The sequence below is a fragment of the Hemicordylus capensis genome, chromosome 1, assembly GCF_027244095.1.
Source record: "Hemicordylus capensis ecotype Gifberg chromosome 1, rHemCap1.1.pri, whole genome shotgun sequence".
Classification (NCBI taxonomy): domain Eukaryota; kingdom Metazoa; phylum Chordata; class Lepidosauria; order Squamata; family Cordylidae; genus Hemicordylus; species Hemicordylus capensis.
The window spans coordinates 116,005,944-116,030,141 of NC_069657.1; the positions used below are offsets into that span (position 1 = coordinate 116,005,944).

Sequence of the window (24,198 nt, forward strand, 5' to 3'; positions counted from 1 at the left end):
CTCTTTCATATGTTGTAGTGAGCAGCCTGCCAGCTCTAATAGAGTTAACAGGAAGTAAACCCTTGTCCTTGAGTGATAGATGGGCAACTGTAGGTCCTAACCAATCAGTCAACCAGGTGGGTAGGACTTGAGGGCTCCTGGGGGCTGCTGGGAGGAAGGAAGCGGAGAGGGCACGTGGAAGACCAGCAGTGGGGTTTGCTCTCACATAGTGAGTCTGCAGGAGTCTTGAGGGTTGGAGATTTGCAGGGGTCTTGATCTCGCCACAGCTTTGGGAAGATTAAGGGGCAAGAAGCCAAGATGTGGCTTTCATAAGTTAGCACAGGAGAAAGTATGTTTAGTAAGATTTTGCATTAGCAGTTATTTTATTTTCTGTGTCCAGCTTTGCAACTCCTAAATATCTGTTTCTTGTAATGGAATATCTAAGATTAATTATGTGCCACCTACAAAAGATCTGGGTGTTTTTGAATATTCTTGTAACCAACTAATAATTTCTAAGTGCAACCAAAAACCTGAAACCTAACCCCAACTAGTTTGTAGCAATGTAGTAAAAGGGGTTTTTCTGTTTTTGCACTCATAGAATTATTGATTAACCCTCAGTAGAAGTGTGGGGGAGCCACTAGTGCAAAAATGTCTTCAAAATATCTCAGTTAGCATTTGCTAGCCCTGTTCATGTGTAGGCATACAAGTGGGGGAGCAGTTGTTTTTATATTTGTGACCGTTAACAAGGGGAAGTAAAGTTTTGGAACGGGGATTTTTTACTCCAATCCCCATTAAGAAAAGCATTTAAGAGTGAGTTGGTTGCAGCAGTTTAAACTACCAGAGTTTTCCTTTTTATTCCTTTAACTTCTTGCTGTAAAAGTTAAAGGTTAAAACCCCATTCAGCGGCATAGCTCAGAGAGAGGGGTGACTCGGCAAAAACATCCCTAGTGGGTTAGCTGGCTGGGACCAGGTTCTTTACATATGTTGATGCAGGGAACAAGAAGTTTAGACTCCATTATCATCACCACTATAGGAAACACAGTCCATTGTAATATCAGTATTATGGAATCTATATATATAATTCTCTAGGTGTACCCGTGGCTAATCCTGTGAGTGGCAGCTCTTGCGAGTCCTGTAAGTTCACGAGCAGCAGCACCATGGTGATTGCACGGTGGAGATTCCATATGCAGATAGGGAGGAGGAGGAGCCTGTGAGAGCAGAAGCACCATGTTGACTGGACAGCGGGGATTCCATATGCAGATAGGACCAAGATGCCTGTGGCACTGTGGTGATTCAGCAGTGAGGATTCCATATGCAGAGGAGAGGAATATATAAGGATAGTGGGTAGGGGTCTGCAAAGAGAGGGGTGGTGAGGGAGGAAAGAGTTTCTTCAGGAGAAGGAGGCTGCCATTGTGTGAATTAGATGAGGAAACAAGAAGAACAAGATCTGTTAAGTCAGGGAGGGAGGGAGGAGGGAGAAGAAGGGGGAGGGGGAGGGGAAGAAAGACAGAAGGGAAGAGTGAGTAGAGGAGAGAGAGAAAGAAGGAAGAATGAGGGATGGGCCCGAGCCTGTCAGTGGCCTGAGGGGAACGTGTGGCCATAGCAGCGCCTATTGGCAGCAAGGAAAGGCCCAGTCAAGCACTGCTGCTGTTTGGGGCTACCGGGGCCATTGGCAGAGGGAGGCAGACAGGAAAGGGACGGGCCTGGGCCTGTCAGCAGCCAAGGGGAACAAGCAGCTATGGCAGCGGCAGCAGCGAGGAAGGGACTGGTCAACAGCTGCTGCTGCTCCTGTGGGGAGGAGCAGGAGCGGGCCTCGGGTGAGGGTGGGGAGGTCTCTGGGGATAGAGGGCTGCAGCTTGGCCAATAGGTACCAGCAATGCTACAGCCGCGACCAAGGGGGTGAGGGGGATGGAGGCAACCGGATGGAGGAGGAGCAGGAGTGTGACTCAGGTGAGTGTGGAGAGATCTCTGAGGTGAGGGGGCAATCAAGTTCTAGCGCACAGATGCTCTGTGCGGGTTAAGCTAGTTGTTTAGGTTTTTCCAATGCCTTGTAATGTGGTAAAACTGTGATGCTATTATATATAACTACATAGGAAGTTATGGTTTTGCAGGAAAAATCAAATGTGGATTTTACTAATGAGCTTGGTTTGGGGGAGGGATAATTATCCTCATTAAAGGCCTTTGCCTTCTTTAATGGAACTGGAGGAGCATTCAGTGGGGTGATGGGTGTGACAGAAGGTGGTCCTTGGATTTTCCTATCTGGATGCAAACATGTGTAAGATTGTCTCTGATACTTCTGGCATAAGGTGTGAATAATGATATGTCATAACAATTTTGCAGTAAGATAACCCTTGTACTTACACGCATCACTCATTTTACATCCTTGTAACATTTTTTAAAAGATTTCCATAGCAATTCTGCATTAGTAATAGATTCTTGCAATACTTTTCTTCTTTGAAAAAATAAGTTTTCGTTAGTAAACTTTTCTGAGAAACTATACCTCTATCACACTTTTAAAATAACTATAATGATGATACAATTACTTGTTGGTAAGCGGTTCATGATTGCTGTTATATCTTATTTCAAGATGACAGGCCCAGGCATTTTCCAATCAGTTAATTCCTGAGGGAAAATATTAATTATAATCTTGATACTTTTACAGTTCATCATTACATTACAGTGTCTAAGCTATCTTTGTTTTCTACAATCATTTTCTTATATTGCTCTCAGAACAATTAACTTTCTGAAATTGGACAGTGAGGTTAGTTGTCTGTTCTATTACAATATTAATATTCTCTTTGAGAGAGTTAGTTAGTTAGTTGGTCAGGACATTTTTTTAAAAAACCATGTATATTGATTCCTCCCACCTTCTCCAACTTTTTGTTTCTTGAACTCAAAATGTTTAGCACTTTTGCTGATATCAGTTTAAACAATGCTTCAGGGTGTTTGATGTATTTGTGGAAATGTTATTTATTAGTTGCTATCCACAGCCACATCCTTCATTTTACTGAGTGCAAAGAGAATCAGAAATGCTGACTGATGGTACATCTATTTTCACAATGATTCTCAGAAATATTTCATCACACTGTCAAACACTTTTTGATTTTTTTGGATTACAATGGTGGTTATATAGCACTATGTTTTTCTAGTGCTGTGTTTTGGATGCAGCCTGAACCTATGCACTTAAGGGCCCTTAAGTAAGGGCCAAAATAGACACAGTCTAAGGTATCTGTGATTAGGATTTCCTGTGCGTTTTTCAGTTAATGACAGACATAGTGGAGAGAGGACAAATTTGATCAGCACAGAAATGTGCATTTATGCCATTTTCCTGATTACAGTTTCTCCCCAAAGTTGGTATTTGCCCCATGGGGCAGAAGTAACAGGCAATTGTATGATAATGACCAATTTTCCCAGAGCAAATAGGCTTGGGGGGCATTTAATTGGGAAATCAGTGAGGGAGGTGGAATAGTTATGTTTGCCCCAGTATCATGGTTCCAACCCAAACCGTTTCCTTCCATGTACATAGCTGCTATTAACATTTTTAAATATCAGGAGCATATATGTCTTGCTTTGTTCAGTAGGGATTACTTCCAAATAAGTGTGCATGGTGACTCGGACTAATGGGTAATTCCCCTTGAAATAAGGAGCATTTGCTTCTGAGCGAATATGCATATAGGGTGCTTCAGGGGCATAGCAAGGTTGGAGTGGGCCCAGAGACAAAATTTTAAAATGCACCCCCTCACTGAAGCTAAGCTCATGAAGTAAAGAAATCTTAAATGAGGCTGAATAGTGGTAACAAAAAGCATAGTAAAATTTATATAAAATATAAAACCTACGTGCCACAATAGAACATCATCCTAAATTATTTTTTAAAAGGTTTTGTAAATTGTGGATGATGCAAGTCATTTAATGGTACTAGATAAAGACATGCTGTTCTGGTAGCTCCAGGTCTTAACACTCACATCAAGTCTGGAGGATGAATACAACTGAAGGAAGCCCGGGTGGGTGGGCAGCTGGGGGAGTCAGTCATGTGATTTGCCTCGGGGGGGGGGCCCAAAGAAGGGGGCACCCAGACAACTATTATAGTTACGCCCCTGCCAATGTTTCTTCAAAAGGAAATAGTTTGCTAGCTGGCCATGCTTATCTCTGAGGCCCTTCTTGCTGTTTGAGGGGTACAGAACAGTAGACAACTCTTTGTACATTAACTAAACAATGAAACAATTAAGAATAACTCTGAATGTAGACTGTGCATGTAGGGAAAATGAAAAATATTAAGCAAGAAATATAGAACACAGTGACTATATTTTAAAATAACATTCGGTGCTCCCCACTTCTCCAAGCAAGCAGTAAGTGTTGGGACAGGCTGTTACACAATCAATTTCCTTGTGTAGATAGAATACTAGAGGCTAACCACATGGTTCTGTGGTCACCAGGAATCAACACAGACTCGATGGCACAACTTTACCTTTACAATATAGTAGCCATTTTCAGACATTACGTTGCGTATGTGCTCAAGTGTCTGTATACACATGCATGTTTTTGTCTGAATAACTGTACATGCATTCATTTTAAAAGTGCACCTGGATACAGATCCTCTCAAATGCAGTTACAGATAGGAAGTGTATTGTACGTGCATTTAAAGAAAATTTTTTTTACATTTCTATACCGCCTTTTGTTAAAAGAAAACCCCAAGGCAGTTTACAAAAAATTAAAACATACAATAAAAAGCAATAAAAACATCAAGCAATAAAAACATCAAGCTAAAAACATATAAAACAGGCATAAAAACAATTCAACAGATAAAAACACACAAGAACAGCAGTAAAAACGATTATGTAAAAGCCTGGGTAAAAAGCCAAGTCTTTAAAAGCTTTCTAAAAGCCTTGATGGAGTCTGAGGAACGAATGGCCACTGGGAGAGCATTCCAGAGTCTAGGAGCAGCAACAGAGAAGGCCCTGTCCCGAGTGCACGGCAGCCGGGCCTCCCTCATTGTCGGCACCCGGAGCAGGGCCCCCTCAGATGTCCTCGTCAAGCGGGCAGCAACCCTTGGGAGCAGGCGGTCCCTCAAATACCCCGGGCCGAAACCGTTTAGGGCTTTAAAGGTCAAAACCAGCACCTTGAATTGGACCCGGAAACGAACCGGCAGCCAGTGCAGCTCTTTCAAAATGGGGGTGATATGATCCCAACGGGCAGCTCCGCATAAAACCCTCGCTGCCGCATTTTGCACTAGCTGCAGTTTCCGGATATTCTTCAAGGGCAGCCCCACGTAGAGCGCGTTACAGTAATCCAGCCGCGACGTGACTAAGGCATGGGTAACCGTGGCCAGATCTGCCTTCTCGAGAAAGGGACGCAGCTGGCGCACCAGCCGAAGTCATGCAAAGGCACCTGAATAACTCGACATGTGTACAAATCTGCACATGCATACACTGTACACAGATTGTATGTGCACTGAACACATGCACATACACAGAAGCTCTGTTGCAATAAAAACTGGAGATGCTGTCCTCGCCTCCCATGTGTCCCTAAGAACGTGCTCTGAAGCCTTGCCCTAAGCTGGCATACTCAGAAGCCCCACTGTTGAAGATTACGATGTTTGCATGCAGAGACAAATGCTGTACTCATGGAGAGATTTTTCCCCCTGATCAGGTGCCCCAGCATTCTGCATCATAGGAAGAATCTGTGCACCAATACAGCATTTGTCCCTGCATATAAATGCTGTAACTGTGGACGGTGGGGGCGGAGCTCAAAACATCTTCTCAGGAATGCTGTACAGTGTCCCCAAATTTTATATCACCTGGTCAGGGCAAGATTGTACATACATTGAACATACATACATTGAACACAATGTGTGACTAGGGCTAGTGGTCCTGTAAAAGATCTATTTACAAGTTGAGTTGACAGGAGCAAGCGGACGCACAACTGGCAGCACTAATGCATACATATTAACACCAATTTCCACAAAACAACAACAATAATATTTATTTGTTAGCCACCTCATAACAATTTGTTCTCTGGGCAGCTCTCAACGCAGGATTAAAACATACAATAAAAACACATAGGACATTAAATTATATCAGACCAAAAAAAATTAAAGGAAAATACAGTACAAAGCAGCTCATTTTAAAATTAGTTAAAAATCTGAACAAATCTGAAAACCCAAATTTAAAAGGCCTGTGTGAACAAAAACAGCAAATAGGGGCTTTTCCTGCAGCTCACCCAGGTTTCTTGCCAGCTACCTAAAATATTATCACAACATTTGAGGGCATGCATTAGAGAATCCTGATTGGCTGCGGGAATCCCTGGCACATTCCACAACATGTCTGGGTATTTACAGCAAACGTAAATGTTTAACTATGGGCAAAATAGGGCAACACCTGCGCAGCTGTGGCAAACATGACTGCCATGTAAAATGTGAAGTAGCTCTTTGCTTTCCGTGGCATCACTCAAAATTGCCTTTCTCCCCTCCTGGTATATATGGTCTAGAGACAGAGCACTGGTCTCAGTGTGTAATGCTGGGGAACAAATTTAAGATGTTGAAGATCCCTAGGGTAATTTGAGATCAAAGTAACAGATTACAATTCCTTTGTCATCTGGAAAGTATATGAACAGCTGGGGTAAATACCAAATAATAATGAACTATAACAAACATATATTAAATACTAAAAAGCCCCTACTACTTACTTTAAAAGATAATTAAATTTAAACATGAATCAAGAGCTGAGCCTTTGACTACTATCTTTTTATTTAAACAAAAGTTCAAATGATTCTTGACAGATTCACTTTCCCCAATTACCGTACAAAGACAGGCTATTGTACTATACCCTTGGGGAAACTTTTTGTTTGTTTGTTTAAAATAGTAATCTGCCCTTCACCCTTTGGACTGAAATAAACATATGCATGCATTCATACCTAAGCCTACTGACTGGAAAGGGGTTTTTTTTGGTACAAGCGTTAAAAGGTCAACTAATCCCCATATTATAACTTGTTCAACACTTTTAAAGAAGAGTCTTCAAAGAACTCCTTCTTTAAGATTTCCTAAACATATTTGCAGCGTTGAAAGTGAAGTCAGTGGAATTTAGTTTCGAATAAGCATGTTAGAATAGCGATAGTGTGTTCCATCATAACTAGCAGAACTGGGGAGGCGGCGGGGAGTATGACGGAGAAGTAGGTTATGACACTCGCCGTTGAGAATTCCTTCAACTGAAAACGTGTTAGACATCGGGAAAGGGCTTTTGTTGGCGTTGATTACAAGGCAACATATACTGTCTACAGATTATGCCAAGAAGATAACTTTGTTTGGAGAGCTCCGCCTCCCAACTTGCCCATCAGACGTCCTTTCACCTCCCTGTGCCCTTGCACTGGCCTTTCGTTCTCGCCTCCCTAGGCGGGCGGTGCAGGCTGAGCGTGCGCGCAGGCGCAGAGAAAGCCTCGTGTACCTTTTCAAACTTTGCAGCCGATCGACTGGAACTTGGCTCGTGGGAGGAAGGAGCCGAAGGTGAAGCTGCTGTGCTGGGTTAGCCTTGTATAGACTTTGGACTCTTTCCAAGTGGACACGCTGTCTGGAGGCACGAAGGAAAATGTAATAATGCTCCTTCTGGAATTTTGGATACAGGGCTTGTGGTTCCTCCCCTCCCAGTTTATAACCGAAGAACGAGAAGGGAGGAATTCGCCCCACTTTTGAAAGGGGCGGAGGGTGGGTGTCTGAGCATGTTAGCTTACCTCTTAAATTCCACCTTTAGGTTTGCAGTACAGAACATGTTCACTTGGAAGCCAGCGGGGCTTTCTTCCAAGTAAACGTGTTGATAATCATCAGGATACAAGTAATTTACGGTGGGCATTTCCCCATTTAACCCAGCGAGGTCTACTCTCAAGTTGAATGTTCTGGATTGCGACCCACGCTTTTCTTCTCCTCGTATATAGAAATTCGATCTGAGCTCTAATCACCTTTCTTATGAAGGGTTCAACGGATTATCTCCTGAAGCTTCTTGGCATTATTTCCCCTGTTGTTTAAACAGAAACCACAACCGCAGTATGTATCTCTTCTGTTTCTCCACTCCTCCCCCTGAACCGCCCTAGACCATGTACTTTTGGAATGAGGATGCATAGGGCTGTGGATGTGCTAATTCCCCTTAATTATCAAAGGCCAAGAAACTAAGAGGCAATCTGTGAGGGTGGAGTGGCAGGGGAGCAATCCATAACTGCATCATGTTTCATTTTATATTGGAATACTGAATGGTATCTATCCTATGCGCAGAGTTCTAAAATTCTGAAAGAAAAACATCCACGTGTTCCAAGTAGCAAATACAAAGTCTTAGTTGCATATGGTAAAGCTTGAATTCAAATACATTTCTGTACTTTTAAATTTTGGGGTATGGGGTTGGTTGGTTTAGCATGTGACTCCCCACACTCCTCTAAGAATTAGGGAAGTGAAGGAGATATCCCACTGGAGATGTAGCGGGTAAGAAAAGAAAGTGAGCTATTTATATTGATGAACCCTATGGCTGGCAAATAGCAGCTTGGGGAGGTAAGTGATTTAAAAGGGTCAAAATGTCCACCAGTGTTGCAGTCCTAGTCTAATCCTCTCCCTAGCCATTTTTAAGTCTGGAAAAGGTTGGGAGATAAGATCACACATTTTCCATGGTTCATGTAGTCTGGTCCTACCATTTCTTGAATAACTACTTCAATGAATATCTATATACTGCTTTGCAACAAAAGTTCCCAAAGTGGCTTACATAGAGAAATAAGAATTCATCTGCGCACTAGTACTTGATTATTTCCCTCACCCCCTGACGCAGCCCCCCTCACCTGAGCTGCACTCCTGCTCCTCCTCCTCCATCCAGTTGCTTCCATCCCCTCACCCCTCTTGGTCACTCCTCCATTGCTTTACTCCATCTCTCTCACCCCTCTTGGTTCCAGCTGCAGCGTTGCTAGCATCTACTGGCCAAGCTGCAGCCCCCTATTCCCAGAAATCTCCTCACCTGAACCCCGCTCCTGCTCCTCCCCACAGGAGCAGCAGCGGTTGAACGGACCCTTCCTCACTGCCGCCACTGCCATTGCCACCCATTCCCTTCAGGCCACTGACAGGTCCAAGCCCATCCTTTACCCTCCCTCTTTATTTCTTCCTGTCCCTCCTTTTTCTCTTCCTCTCTCCTCCACTCATTCTTCCTCTTTGTCTTTCTTTCCCTCCCTCCTCTCTCTCTCTCTCCCCCCCCCTTCCTGAGTAAGAGATCTTATTCATCTTGTTTTCTCATGTAATTCACACAGTGGGAGCCTCCTCCTGAAGGGGCTCTTTCTTCCCTCATGACTCCTCTCTTCGCAGACCCCTGCCCACTATCCTGATATTCCTCTCCTCTGCAATCAAGAACATCTCCAACCAGTAACAGTTGCATTCCAACTGTCCTTAATCATAACACGCTCCTCGTCCCTATCTGCATATGGAATCCCCACTACCCAATCACCATGGTGCTTCTTCTCTCACAGCTTTCTTCTCTCTATCTGCATATGGAATCTCCACTGCCCAATCACCATGGTGCTTCTGCTCATGAACTCTTGCGAGAGCTGCCACACATGGGATTAACCATGGGTACACCTTAGATTTAGATAGATAGATGGATCCCTGTCCCCATACGGCTCACAGTCTAAAAAGAAATATAAGATATACGCCAGCAACAGCCACTGGGAAGATGCTGTGCTGGGGCTAGATAGGTCCAGTTGCTCTTTCCCTGCTCAGTAGATAATCACCACTTTTAAAAGGTGCCTTTTTTGCTGAGTAGGGGAATGCTCAGTTAGCAGGGGACAACTCCAGTTGTTCTACTGTGCTGATATTACCTAAAAGTCTATTCAGCCTCTTAATTCATTCCATTGAGTCCATAGCACCATCTTTTCTTTCTGCCCTTTGCCATTGATGAGCAATCATTGGGTTATATCCAAAGGTTTTCTTCCTCCAATGCAAGGAGGAAGAAAACCTTTGGATATAGCCCAATGATTGCTCAGTTTTTCTCCAGAGGGAGAGATCTATGGATACAACTGTTGTCCTTGGCTTGTAAATTTGGACTGTAGTGTAACTTGCACCTGCTCATGGAGCAGTAAATAACAGCTCTGCAAGTTCACAACCTAAGTAACTTATGTACATGACTCTGAGAGGATTTGCTGCCAATTCTTAATGGAAATCACCTCTTTTGAGACTACCTTAAGTACATTGTTGGTCTGAAAACACTCTTTAAAAATGTTTTTTTTTTGCATTTTTAACTGCAGTCTTGTTGTACTAGCAGCTGTTGTTACCTGTACAAAAAAATTTGTTGAATCGGGGGATAGGTTAGACAATAGTAGTACTATATTTACCTGAATCCAATAGTAGCTTTTAAAAAAGTTATCCGCTGTTAGAAATTGTAGGTGGGGGTTGTCATTGTGAAATCAAAATCCTGTTCCTTTTGGGTAAATACAGGTATAACCTATTTAGCCCTCTGTTTTTTAAGGGGGTTATCTTAAATCTGGAATTGTCTTCTATTTGAGTAAATATGGTAGTAAACATGAACACAAATTCTAATAATTGAATAGGCATAAAACCCAAATGCTGCCTCTTAGATGCTCACAATTTCCTTAGCTGCATGTAAGGACAAGGTAAACCAGTGATAAAGTCTGATCCAATGCTTCTTTACTTGGAAGTAAGGGCCACAAAATTCATTCTGTCAGGAAACTGCATAGGATTGTAGCCTTGATCAAAGTCTTATTTACGTGACTGCATAGTTTAATGTTTAAAAGAGGATTATTTTTTATATATTTAGTATATGAATGTCTTCTGAATGAACAAAATGGCTCTAAAGAATTCCAAACAGAAAAAGAAGTATAAGTGCTGCCCTTGTTTGCCACCACCATCTCAGCAGGAGGATGTTCCTGGAGAGCAGGTGTGTATGCTGGTTTGTTTTTCATGTTCGCATAAAATGCTAAGATGCTTGTATTCAGCACAGGACCAAAAGCGAGGGAGGGAGGAAGGGAGGGGACTGGCTTTAGAGAATTCATGTTCTCCAAGTCCAATCCTTTCTAGTATGCATTCAGCTACAAAGGGGATTGTCCCCTCACACCTTAACAACCTAGTGGAGTGGAGTTGGCTGGCAGAACCTACCGGATCTTGCACTCAAGTACCATGAAGCCACTGGGGCAAGAAGCATCTTTGCCAGGGGGCAGCCACATCCCAAACTTCTAGGGGGTAGCAACTGCCTAGATTCTCTTATCTATTAGTTCAGTGAAGCTGCTAGTCATGAGAACTCTGGAAAGCAGCATCAGCCTGAGCTTCCAGAGCACAACTGCTGTCTTGATCTTCTTGCTTGCCAGCTCCACTGAACTCAGGGAAACCCACTTCAGTTCCTCTGCTTAAGCCAAGTGCTTCCCGTCACAATAAAAAGGCTACAATCGGGGAACGTTGGCCTTTTTACCTCAATGTGTGTCTGCTCAGGAGCCACCATGGGATACATTCCAGCCACATGTGTTTTTGAGTATCTTTGACTTTAATAATTGAAATCAAAACTACATAAAGTACAGCTCCTTTAAATGTCCTATTATTTAAAGCGATGAGTCTGGTAGGATCATACCTGTGTGTTTGCTGCCACATAAATAAAATAAATTTTTGCTGCCACATACATTGGCGACTGGCAATGTATCCGCTTATAGAATGCAGGCTGTAGGTACTGATATTATATACTTGTACTGCTGAAACTATAGTGCTAAATAAATACATGAATAATATTGTGGACTTTCCCCCTTTCTTTTAAAGCTTACTCACTTTGATTCTGAGGAAAAGGAAGCTAGACTTCTGTGCCTGTTTGGGGACTACCTTGATTATTTGGAAACACCTTCTAAAAATGAGGAAAAAGTGAAAGTAAAAACCAAGAAGCATAAAAAAAAGTGGAAGGCAGAAAAGAAAAAGAAGCCCAGTCTCCTTATCAAAAAAGAAAACATGTGTGAAGCAAACATGAATGACTCAGTTCTCAAAAAAGTGAAATGTCTTAGAGATAGTAAAAATCATGATGAGGTAACCGATTGCTTGGATGATAATAAAAGAGAGTTTTGCAAGAAGCTGGATTCCTCTATGTTGGAATTTCTTGCTAAAAAGAAGGGCAAGAAAGCAAAGAAACAACTTGACTCTGAATGTATTGATGGCAGTCGACAGGTCTTTAGAGAGAAAAATCCAAAACAATACTATAAAATGTTTAAAGCAATTCAAAACAACCAGAGCACAGACAAGCAGCTCTTCTGCCCCTTATCCCCAGAGCCCTATGTAAGTGGAAAAGGTGAGCGAAAGGAATTAACTCAGCAAGAAACTCCTTGGCTTCAGATACCTTGTAAAAGTGAAGCACTTGATTCTACTGTGCATTGTTTTAAAGGTAGCATCATAAAAGGCTTCAAACAGAACATGAAATTACGTAAGGAGGTCCTGCTCACAGCCAGCACCTCTGAGGTAAAGAGCTGTGCTGGTAATACAGAGCCCCTCTTGTCGTCAACCCCAAGAAGACTGGAGGATCAAATTCGGCACCCTGAAGAACAGCTCGATATGGGAGACCCAAAAGACAACAGGCCTTCTCATACTAGTTCAGATCCAGAAGTAATAAGCAGCAGCTTTGATAGTCAAGAGCTCTTTATAACTCAGCAGCCTCTCTTTCCACTGCAGATTCCCAGTAGCTCCTTACCTCTTCATCATCCAAAAACTGCTAAAGAGGCCATTCCAGAAGAGAGCTACAATGACAGCAGCTCATCTGACACTCTGCAGTCATCCCAGAGGTCTGCTGAGACAGAAACTTTTCAGAAAGGTTTTCAGCTGACTCCATGCAGTCTGACACCAAATAAGAGAAGCGGGTGCTTTTCATCTACACGAGAATGTGCAATTCAGACAGATGACTTCTTCAGTTCCTCAGCAGTAGCTTCCTCTTTAATAATTAAAAAGCAGTTTGCAGATTGCCACGAGCAACCGCTGGACCTCAGCTTGCCTTACAGAATCAGATCTGCTGCCGCCGGTGCCAAACTGATGTCCTATCATTTGGAAGGCACAGGTGATGGTATTCATGTACCCACCAGGTGTAAGTTAGAGCCTGCCATCTCAGTGCTTGATGATGAAGGGGGAAACATTACTGGTTCCCAGTCTCTAAAGTCAAGTGATATAAAATACGTTCAGATGCATCTGAATTCATCCTACTACTTTAAGGTAAAAGGGGACTCAGTTGCTACTGTGTCTGGAACTCCACTGCTGAGGCTGAGGGATCCAGTATCTGGAACTCCACCAGGAAAGCTGACACTGGAAAAAAGGAGAAAAATATGACAGTAGACAGGAGAAAAGTTATTTCTATGTATCTGAAGCTAGCATATATAGATGCTTATAGATTACCATACTGAGGAAAGTTTGCAGTGATGTGCTGAATGACAGCTCAGTGCCTTGAGCTGCTTCCCAATTCAGTGTCCATAGGATTAAAATTATGGGTCCCAGTGCTTGTACAAGGGGACAATATGTCCCTCAGAAGGACTGGATTCCTGCTTCAGGCCAAGTGCTGTTGCTGAAACAGCTGTGACATCAACAGGATAATTTGCTGGAAGCCACAAAGAGAGTAGGGCAGGCAAATTATTTTTAGGCTCCATGTGAATTCCTCTCAAAGAGCTTGCTTCCCTGCAATGTTCCATGCAGCATCCAAACAGGAATTGTGCAAAATATGGGATCTGCTTCCGATGAATAGCTGTAGCAGATCTGCTGGCTGGGAAAGACTCCAGTACTTGAGTCCGGCCTGCAGTTCTTCTCATGAATAAGCATCCCAGCCTGCAACTTTACACAGCAAGTTTGGGTGCTTACACAGGTAATTATTTTGCTGTTTTCAGATCAAACTGCTGGGCCACAAAGAACAGCAGCAAAATGTTTCAGAAAGAGGAGCAACAAGGAGGGGTAGTGTGTCTGTCCACCACCTGTAAAAACACTCCTAGACTATCTAACTGATCGTTACTTATGGTTTAAGACACCAGACAATATAGTTTGATGTTGCCCAGTCAATTTTTTGGTATTAAAAAAAGTTTTCAATTTTGTATTTTAAAAAATCATTGCTCAATATCCAGTAGAGTTATGACTCTGTAACACTGCACTGTGGGACTGCTGCACCTTTCAAAGATAGCGTTAAGGTTACACACCAAAGTGGTTATGCAAGCAACAGTTCTGAAAAGTTCCCCATTCGCCCAAATGGGAATTCTGCAGACACGCTGCTTGCTCAGCTGCCCATTTTGCACAGCCCTGATGCCGCCCTTGAGGGGCGCAGCAGCCTTGCAGTGACATGATGCTGTGCTGGATGTCAGCCGCTGTTCACATTTTGAAGTTGTAATGTGCAAACTACTGAAATGTCTTTCATTTGTCATTCGTAGCAAACTTTGTAATAGCATTCATTTTAATCTATATTCCTTTCTGTGCTTTTCTGTTGTAACCTGTTACTTGTCCATGTTTAGATTTTACATTTAAATTAAATACATACATTAATCTTATCAAAGAGGGCATCTAAGTTAAAAATTGCAATCTATAAAATAGTTTAAGCCGTAAAATTAGTAATAGCTTACTCATGCTGTTTGAATATATTACGTTTTGTGATACAGTTATGGCCATAGTGCTTGGTTTTTAGCACTGCAAGTCTGCACACATTAACAGAAACCCACCTTCAAGTATAATGTGTGTTCTACAGTATGTTAGTCTAATCTCAAAGTGCATTTCTGATATAAACCATGAGCAACTGAATTCTTTACAAACCCAAGTTGCATGTTGTTCTGGGGCCCAGATGACACATGACAACAGCAGAATTACATTTATAAATGCAGGCCTGCCCCATTTATATGGAAAGTGGAGTGTGATTTAAAGGGAGGTATGCAGGAAGGGTTTATTTAACTCTTCCACTTTTAGCCCTGCAGTCCATCTTTCCAAGTGCTATTATTCTACCTGGGAACTGATATTGGTCTGTGGAAGCAAGCTCATCTGGTGGGTTGCTGGGGAAGGAGCTGTGGCAGGCAGGGCAGGGAGCTGTTGATGAGAGAAGCTAAAAGTTCCTACCCCCCTGGGGCCAACTTACATCCCTACTTTACAACTCAATGAAGCATATCCTTTGATTAAAAACACTGTGGGTGAGTTCACATGATTGGCACAAAGTTCAGTTGCTAGAAATCTCTCCTTCCTGGGGAGTGTGTATTCTCAATGGGTGTGTCACATGGACCCGCCAAAGCCTGGTTGCCAAGATTTTTGCCTGACATTCTCTGCCCAACTTCAAAAGTTGATTACAGATGTTAGGTGGATGTCAGGTGAATGTCTGGCAGAAGCCTTGGGTACCGGACTTTGGCAGATTCATGTGACATGTCCATGAGGAGTGCACAATTCCTAGGAACTTTATGCCAATCCTGTGAACCCACTTTGTCTACTGTTGTCACATTTAGTTTTAGCCTGACTTTAAACCTGATTCCATTTAAAAAGTTTTCTCTATTTAGCCTGCCTAGTTTGAAACAGATAAGCATGGCAGTAATTTAATGTGCATTATCAACCTTCCCCCACTCTTATGGGTTTTATATTAACACATACACATGTAGTTTCTTCAATATTGGAGCAGTATTAGCAAACACATTTATTTGATTGCTTTTTCTTTTTTGTGAGAAAAATTCTATATTCATACTTTTGAGAATTGCATATGTTGTACAAATTGACTAGCAATAAATGTACAATTTGTAATTTGTACAAATTGACTAGCAATAAATTTAAGTAATCTTTAAAAACACCTATGCCTTATTAAATACTGTTGGTTGTTAAATGAGTCTACAAAGCACTTTGTTCTGTTCTCTACACCATGACATGACTGTTTTGAAAGTGGCAAGAACACTGCCATCTCTTAAGTTACTTAAGAGAAATCTAAGACCTCTTGGAAATAAGGCTGCATCAGCATGGCTGCTTCCTGAACCATATAGCAAATTGTTCATTATACATGAGGGTGTATATTATAGTATTGTGTACACTGATTCCTTTTTGCCCTTTAATGTGAATGCTCTGAAGGAAAATCATTTGTAAAGTATCATTGGGATGCTCTCTATGAAATGTTGAACCTATTGTTAAGTATTTATACCACATAGATTGTGTGTGAGATATCAGAAAATGCTATCTACCAGGCAATGCCATATGCATAGTAAGTGTCAGGATTGTGTGCATCCCACTTTAAAAATAATCTGTGTCAAGTCAGAAAATTCTGCAAAAAAGGTTGAATGCTGCTGTGTAAATTGTACAAATTGAACATATTTTGCATGATTTATCTCTTTGCATGGCTTTTTCTGGTTTGGTTATAATAGGAAGTAGCAAGGAACTGTGTGTGAAGCCCTGTGTAAACCAGGCCAAGCCCCTCAAGCTGTGCTTCTCCCCCCTTTCCCATCCCCTCAAACTATTTACCTTGGCAAGAAAAGGCAAGGAGAAAAGGTTCTTGTCTCAAATGGGGGAAAAGCAGCCATATTCCACAGCTTGACCTTTTAAAAATGACCCCCACCCCCCTTCCATGGAATCCCAGGAATGGCACAGGTGTTCTGGGATTTGTAGTCTTTTCTAAGTTTTGAAGATTGCTGCAAAGCTTTATCTTGAACCACCAAAGGGCTCAACTCAAAGTGAAATGGGTTTCTTTGAACTGAGATAGGAGGGGCCCAAAGTAAAGTGGGGACCTTTGAAAGCTCTGAAGTAGCCCTGCTTTGCACAGGCTTACTGGGAGGTGAGAGACAATTTCTGTGTCTGGAAGACTATTTCTATCCACGCTCTCTCCTGGAGGGAAGAGAATCCTGAGAGGGGCTCTGGAGGATCAGACATTAATGTGGGCACTCTGGTTTGTAGCTTGGTTCCCCCATCCAGCAGGGGTAATGTATCTGTTCCACATGGGAGATATGTAATGGCGTGCAGTAGGACTCTGTCAGCCATCTGTTTGAGATTTCCATTTGCAGTGCCCACAGCTTTCCAAACATATCTTTGTAATCATAAGAGCTAGATTCTTGCTTTTAATAAAACATGACAGCTGGGATGCACAGGAACTTGAATTACCTTTTTAAAAAACAAATTTTGCACTCCCTGTGGAATCAATATGAATGCAGCCTTCCATTTATTTAAGAATGCTGTGTACCAAAAGCCCTCTTCAGATGTTATTTTTAAAATGGTACTGTGTACCTGTGTATAGTATCCAAAGAACTCACTGGGAAACCCTGCCCTGACACTGGTGCTCTGCAAAGCTTCACACCACTATGTCCATGCTTAACAGCTCTCTGAAAAGGCAAATGCTGTTAGCATGATGGAGCTTGTTTCTGTGATTGGAAGGCTGGTGTGCTCCACTTATGTTACACAAGAGTAAGCCCATTAGAAATAATTGGCTTACTTATCCAGCCATTTGCAGAAATTTTGCATTTGTGCAATTTATGTAAATTGCACAAACACAACATTTCTAGACTGACCTTTTATTAGGTAGTATATCAGCCAGCTACTTCTATGACTGCAGATAAGGATGTACCTTGGTGGAAAGAAGTGGCGTGGTAGTTGATGCTACCTTGCAGAAGGGTTTCCCTGGGATTTATTACATCATGGTGGTGTTTATATGCTGCCACTCAATGAATCTCACAGTGGTTTACAGCAAAATAAAATAAAGTTTCACAATGAAAAGCCATCTTGCTGAAGATGCCCTTAATTTCCTTGCCCTTAATATTATTCCCTGGTTTTTGCTTTTTTTACTTCACTAGTGTCTACTGTTCATGGGATCTAAAAAGTAGCTATGGTGGAGCTAGCCCAAAGGGTGCAGCATCTTCTGGTGTCACTTTGACTCTCATTTTGGAGTATGGGTGAAAGCTAATTTAAAAAAATATACAATTCTAACTTGTTGTCCTGTTCAAAAATGAAGTCTTTATTCAGAGTAAAAGACTGCTGTTGGAGAGAGAAAACACTGGAAGAGATGGTAGGCTGGGCTACACAGTACCAGAACAGGATCAAGGGAAGCAGAGTGAAGGAAAAACATGAGTAGACACGCCTGGAAAAGGCAGGCTCTAAAGATAAGCAGGCTAGGCATTCTCCTTTCATCTGCAAGCAACTGATACACTATTTGCATGCCTTATACAAAATATTTTAGCACTTAGGGCATGTTCTAATGCAATATTATGCATCCAAATGAAGGATTTTTGAAGGTCTCCTATTGATGTACACAAGTAGAAATTTTTCACCAAAATGCGTCATTTATGCAGGTTGCTCATGCTTCTGAAGTTGGATTCCTCAAAAGAGCCTGTTCACTGTATTGCTTGTGAGCAAACAGCAGTGATGTAAATTATGTTTGACACTATTGGGCTGGTTACAAAACCTCATAATGTAAACTTTTTGAGTTCTACAAAACTCCAGATGCCAGAATAATCTCCTGTCATAGCTTTTTAAAAACAGGATCTTAATTTACCTTTGGAATGACTTGGATATGTTATAGGTAAAATTCAGTTGTATTGTGATGTACACAATTAGGAATTATTTAATACTCAAAGCTTTTAAAAATACCTGGGCAGAAAATAATGAATGACCACTTGCAACAATTGTACACTGAATATTCTTAATTCGTAGGGGATTTCTGGACAGTGGCTGACACCCTGACTAAATTTACTCAAGAAAGTCCTGTTGAAATTAAAAGGATAAGTTAGGTGTGCATATAACTAGTTATCTTAATTTCAGTGGGACTTCCTTGAGTACATTGAAGATAACCAAGCATTGAACATAACTAATTTCAGGTTATCAGGAGCCATGCACTGAAGCATCATATTTCTTATTGTCTGTCTAATAAAAAGATTTTACACTGTCAGCATCACAAGAAAAATATTGCTAAGGGTGAAAGGATAGAGTTCTGCTTGAAGGGTAATAGATTATGTTTGGAATGTTTTCTAATAATAGGTGCCAGGGCCAGAGATATAAACTAGGACAAACCTTTGGGCTTACATCAGATAGTAAAAAAGACTAATTCTGCAACAGGGAAGGTCAGAAGAAACTAGCATGAGATTTAAAGTATGGTATGCAAGTGATGTCAGAAAACTACTTTGATTAAAATCCAAGTACTTAATTAAGAACCATATGCACAAAACTATAATCCAAACCAGAAGTCACATCTCTACATAGTCAAACATGCCCTTTCTGTGTTACCTTAACCCTAAATTATGAGAACATGACCATTATGGGGGGGGGGGACACCCAGCACTATGTGTCAGAAAGGAACCAAAAGGGTTGTTTCTGACTATTACAAGTAATGTCCTAATATCTTTCTTAGTTTTAAGTTACATGTAGGGCTATCAACTGATTTTAAAAATCCTGATTGATTAATCTATATAATATTAGTTGTGAATAAAAACAATTCCAAAGGTGGGAAAAAGACTAGTGTTATGCTAGTGTAATGAAGTTGTACACAATTAAGAAGTGTTATATGAAATTGGGGGTGGGTGGGTTTCATGAGGTTGTACAACTAGTAGTGGAAGTCCTTAGTTGGGACACAGAGAAGCTCATGCAACAAATTGTGCAACGTGTTGTGCAACCTGTCACAAGATCTAGTCTGGAACAGGCTAGATAATCCTTTCTTTGCATCATTAAGATATTTCTTTGTGCTAGAAGAGCAGAATTACGTTAGCATGACACTGGTCTGGATGTAGGCCATTTTCTTCTAGATTGCGCAAATGCAGATTGCAACAGGCACCAACTATATGAGAGAGAGAGAAGTGGGAATGTTCCCCTGAAATGGCACCTGTCACCTGCAATTATTCTTAGTACTTGTTCTTTTTTAAAAAAATTATTTCCAGATTGATTGGGATTCATGTAACCCATTTATCAGCCAAAAGTTGCAGCCTTAAGCTGTCTTAAACATGGGCAGAGTGGTGGTGTGTGGCTTCTCGGGGCACCAGTGCCAGGGTGGGGCTTGCCAGTGTGCTCTTGGGATACTGAATATAGGTACAGCATACCTTTTAACAATAATGTCTGAAGAAGTCTTTAGGTACACAGCATTCCTAGATAAATGGAAGGCTGTGTTGATATTGTGATTCCACAAAATAGAAAGGTTACTAGGCTGAAGTACTGTTACACAGTATGTCAGCCCCTGATAGGTAAGTGGCATACTGTGTGATCCTTCCTTGTCCAAAGGAAGACAACACTCTTCTCCATTCGGGATAATGCTTTTGTTGGTCCTCACAACCTGCAGAACAGCAGCTCAAGGGCTTCTTTATATTTGGAGCAGCCTCTAACTATTCCTCGCCTGTGGATCATATATCACCAGCAAAAGTATTCTGGGATGGAACTAAAAATATCATGCAAGGTTACACAGTGGCAGCCAAAAATAGATCATCTGGCTTGTGTTGAGGTAGAAGAACTCACATTAAGAGGCAATACTTCCTTCTTGATTACACCTATATGAAATAACTGCCTTTCAACCAAATGCAAAATGGGAAATGAAGATGGAAACCAGTTCTTCAAAGGTTCATTGTCCGGATGCTCACATTACTAGGTGGAGAGAAAGATTTCCATCATGTATAGAAAAATGTCTCAAGAATAGTGTAAACTACAGATTGCCCATCTGTAGTTACTATAATCAACTTTCTACAGTGTTCAACAAAAGCAAAATGGGAACAGATTTATCTGTCCCATTTGTTATTAGTAATATGGGGGAGCAGCAGTGGAAAAACTACAATTCTCAGACAGTGTTTCTCGCATTTGAAATACAGCCATCACAGTGTGTCAGGCATCAGAGAGGGAATGACAGCGGGTGGCCTTTTCTTTTTGCTATTCCTGAAAACATGAGAAAGGTCAGTGGAGAGAAGGAGAGAGGATTTGTGAGGAATGCAGGAAGTTGGGAGAGGGGTAGGTGTGTGTGAGTGTGTGAGAGAGCGAGAGTTTGGAACCAGTGAGGCCCTGTTCCACTGTGTACAGGTCCAAAACTTTCAGAATTGGGTTTGAAAAAGAGTAACTATTTTCTAAGGGGGAGGGGAATATTTGTTTTTTATAAGCAGTGACAGATTTTTTGTGAGTTTGTTTTTTATGAGTCTGACAAGGAGGAATTCACCTATCACTACAATTTAGAGGTAACCTACAACCAAGCTTTCATTTAAGTTTTCTTTAACATGTTGCTCTTCTCACTATTCCCTGAGCTTGCTTCCTCTCATTTTATCGTGGATGGATCACTATCTGGTGAAGATTGGATTGAGGGTGGACCCAATACACCTCTGCAAGGGGGGTTGACTGGACCATTCTAAACTGGTCCAGTCAACCCCCCTTGCAGAGGTGTATTGGGTCCACCCTCAATCCAATCTTCACCAGATAGTGATCCATCCATGATGGAGCCTAATGGAGTTCTGAAGGCTCTGGGGGAGTTTCCTGCTGAGAGACTGGATGATCCTGTTGATGCCCTGGTCTCCCTCTGGTATGAGGAGATAGGTCGGGCGATTGACATGGCCACGCATAGGTGTCCTCTCCCGACCCGCTGAGTCCAAGCAACTCCCTGGGATACAGGTGAGTTGCAGATAATGAAGCAGACTGGTAGTGGAAAACTGAGAATGAATGTGACAGAACACAGGCTGGAGTCTGACTCTATGGCAGTGAAGAAATCCTACTTTTCCACCACTATTGCATCTGCACAATGTAGTCCAGCGGAGTTTTTTTGAGTGGTTCAGGGCCTCCTAGGTGAGGACCCCAAATACCATCAAACAGAACCCTTGGCAGCCCACTGTGATCAATTTGCGTTATATTTCACAGATAGAATAGCTCGTATCCATCCTGACTTAGATGCTAAGATGTTTGCAGCACTGGAACTGGATGCTGTCAGTGCACCACATCTGTTCTTGTTATATTGGATGGTATTCAGACTGCGTTGCCTGAGGAGGTGGACAGGCTGCTTGAAAGGCTGAGGCCTACCTTGTGCAACCTCAGCACTTGCCCTTCATGGTTGGTGAAAGCTTCTAGGGAGGGACTGGGTTCATGGGTGGTGGGAGTGGTGAATGCCTCTCTAAAGCAGGGGGTGGTGCCCCCTTGCCTGAAGGCCCCTCCTTAAAAAGCCCTAATTGGACCCAGATGACTTACGTAACTTTTGACCACTTTCAAATCTCCCCTTTTTGGAAAAGGTGTTGGAGAGCATTGCAGCAACTTGGCTCCAGGCAGGATACTTTATCCATCTGGAGTATCTGATTACTTAGATCCTTTCCAGTCTGGCTTCTGACCTGGATATGGGATGGAGTATGCCTTAGTCATCCGGTTGGATGACCTACCCTGGGAGATAGGCAGAGGAAATGTGACTCTGTTGATTCTCCTGGACCTTCCAGCCACTTTCAATACCATGGTATCAAGACCATGATATCCTTCTGGGACATCTCTCTGAGTTGGGATTTGGCAGCCCAGTTATACGGTGGCTCCACTCCTACCTGGAGGGTCGTACTCAGAAGGTGGTGCTGGGGGATGCCTGCTCCACCCATGTGGCCTTTGGTCTATGGAGTGCCACAGGGATCTATTCTGTCCTCCCATGCTGTTTAACATCTACATGAAACCTCTGGGAGAGGTCATCCATGAGTGTGGGCTGCAGTGCCATCAATATGCTGATGATACCCAGCTCTACCTATCTTTTAAGTCAGCAGACACCAGGGAGGCAGTGGATGCTCTGAACCGGGGCTTGAAGGCTGTTCTGGACAGGATGGGGGCAAACAAGCTGAAACTTAATCCAGCTAAGATGGAATGCTCTGGGATGGTAAAACTGATCATCCGAGTAGTGAGGTAAATCTGGTCTTGGACAGGATCACACTTCCTCTGAAAGACAAAGTCCACAGTTTGGGGGGGTGCTTCTGGACTTGACGCTGTCCTTGGAGGCACAGGTGGCAGCAGTGTGCAGAAATTTTTACCAGCTACAGCCGGTACGCCAGCTGTGACTCTTTTTGGAGAAGTCGGACCTGACCTCAGTCGCTCATGCTTTGGTAACATTCAGATTGGACTACTGCAATGTAGGGTTGCCCTTGAAGATGTTCGGAAGATTCAGCTGGTCCAGAATGCTGCTGCAAGGATGTATGTGGGCTCAAGTTGCTTCACGAGTGTCACACTCATCCTGCAACAGCTTTATTGGTTACCAGTCTGCTTCTGGGCTAGCATCAAGGTGCTGATCTTGACCTTTAAAGCTCTATATGGCTTGAGGCCGGGTTACCTGTTGGACCACATTCATCCATACAAACCTGTCAGGGTCCTTCACTCATCATCTCAGGCCCTGCTCATGGTCCCTCCACTAACAGAGATCCAGTTGGCGGGGAATAGAGTCAGGGCCTTTTTTATTGTGGCCCCTCAGCTTTGGAATGCCATCCCTGAAGAGCTTTGCCATGCTCCCTCCTTCAGGTTTTTTTTAAACTACTAAAAACATCTTTTTAAAGAGACTTTTTAATGCTCCATCTCTGGTTATATCTGGTAGGTTCTTTAGTTTTTTGTTTTTATAATTCTCAATATTTAGGTTTTAAAATAATTTTTAACTTGAAACTTAATTCTGATTGTGGTTTTAGCTGGGACTTTTAACTGGTTTAATTAATTTGGTTAATTTTATTAGTTTTATTTTACATTGTGTCTATTTTATTGTTGTGAGCTGCCACGAGCAGTAGTGCCCTGGAGGGGCAGGGTATAAATATTTTAAATAAATAATACAATAAATATGCTTTACATTAAATTATTGCCTAATCCTTAAATTCAGTGTACCCCACCTGTCCCTTCACGATGACAGTATCACTTCTCTATCTATCTGTCTATCTATCTATCTATCTATCTATCTATCTATCTATCTATCTATCTAACATATTTATATACTGCTTTGGGTGGTTTCCAGAGTTTCTAATTACCTTTCCTATTCTTTGTGCTATACTGGCTTATCTTCCCAATGTGTTCCCCCTCACTCCTCCTTATGTTGCCTCTGCCATGGTGTTTCCTTCATCTGTGTCTCTCTATCTTCAAACCATCTCTTCCATTAAAGTAAAGTTGTGCCATCCATTACATTCCTGTTAAAACCTACTTCTTCCAGAGCCACTTTCCTGAACCTCCACAGATTCACATTTACCAAAGCTTTCTTTCCTAACACTTCCTGCTTCCAGTACAAACTTTCCTCTTATTTTTGTACACATGACGCAGGCTGCCACTGTTTTGCATGGGTCAATAAGGGAGGATACCATCACATTTACTCTACAAACACA

General features: G+C 42.2%; 1 protein-coding gene across 6 annotated transcripts; it reads left to right on the top strand.

Annotated features, from left to right (window-relative positions):
- The first annotated feature begins 121 nt into the window (after nucleotides 1-121).
- Nucleotides 122-15,788, top strand: LOC128341294 (uncharacterized). Of its 6 annotated transcripts, XM_053287637.1 has the most exons (4): nucleotides 7,164-7,558; nucleotides 7,900-8,008; nucleotides 10,764-10,883; nucleotides 11,750-15,788. In XM_053287637.1, exons 3-4 carry the CDS (start codon nucleotides 10,782-10,784, stop codon nucleotides 13,286-13,288), a joined length of 1,641 nt encoding a protein of 546 aa, XP_053143612.1. In that variant the 5' UTR covers nucleotides 7,164-7,558; nucleotides 7,900-8,008; nucleotides 10,764-10,781; the 3' UTR covers nucleotides 13,289-15,788. The 6 variants fall into 6 exon arrangements, with proteins under 6 accessions (XP_053143614.1, XP_053143613.1, XP_053143611.1 ...); XM_053287639.1 differs by lacking the exons at nucleotides 7,164-7,558; nucleotides 7,900-8,008 and adding an exon at nucleotides 122-208; XM_053287638.1 differs by lacking the exons at nucleotides 7,164-7,558; nucleotides 7,900-8,008 and adding an exon at nucleotides 201-328.
- The last annotated feature ends 8,410 nt before the right edge of the window (nucleotides 15,789-24,198 follow it).

Excerpts from the sequence above, each read along its gene's own strand:
- LOC128341294 (XM_053287639.1), top strand. The coding sequence starts at position 10,782 with ATGAACAAAATGGCTCTAAAGAATTCCAAACAGAAAAAGAAGTATAAG. Across the intron at positions 10,884-11,749 it reads AGGATGTTCCTGGAGAGCAG|CTTACTCACTTTGATTCTGA; the intron begins GTGTGTATGCTG and ends TTTCTTTTAAAG.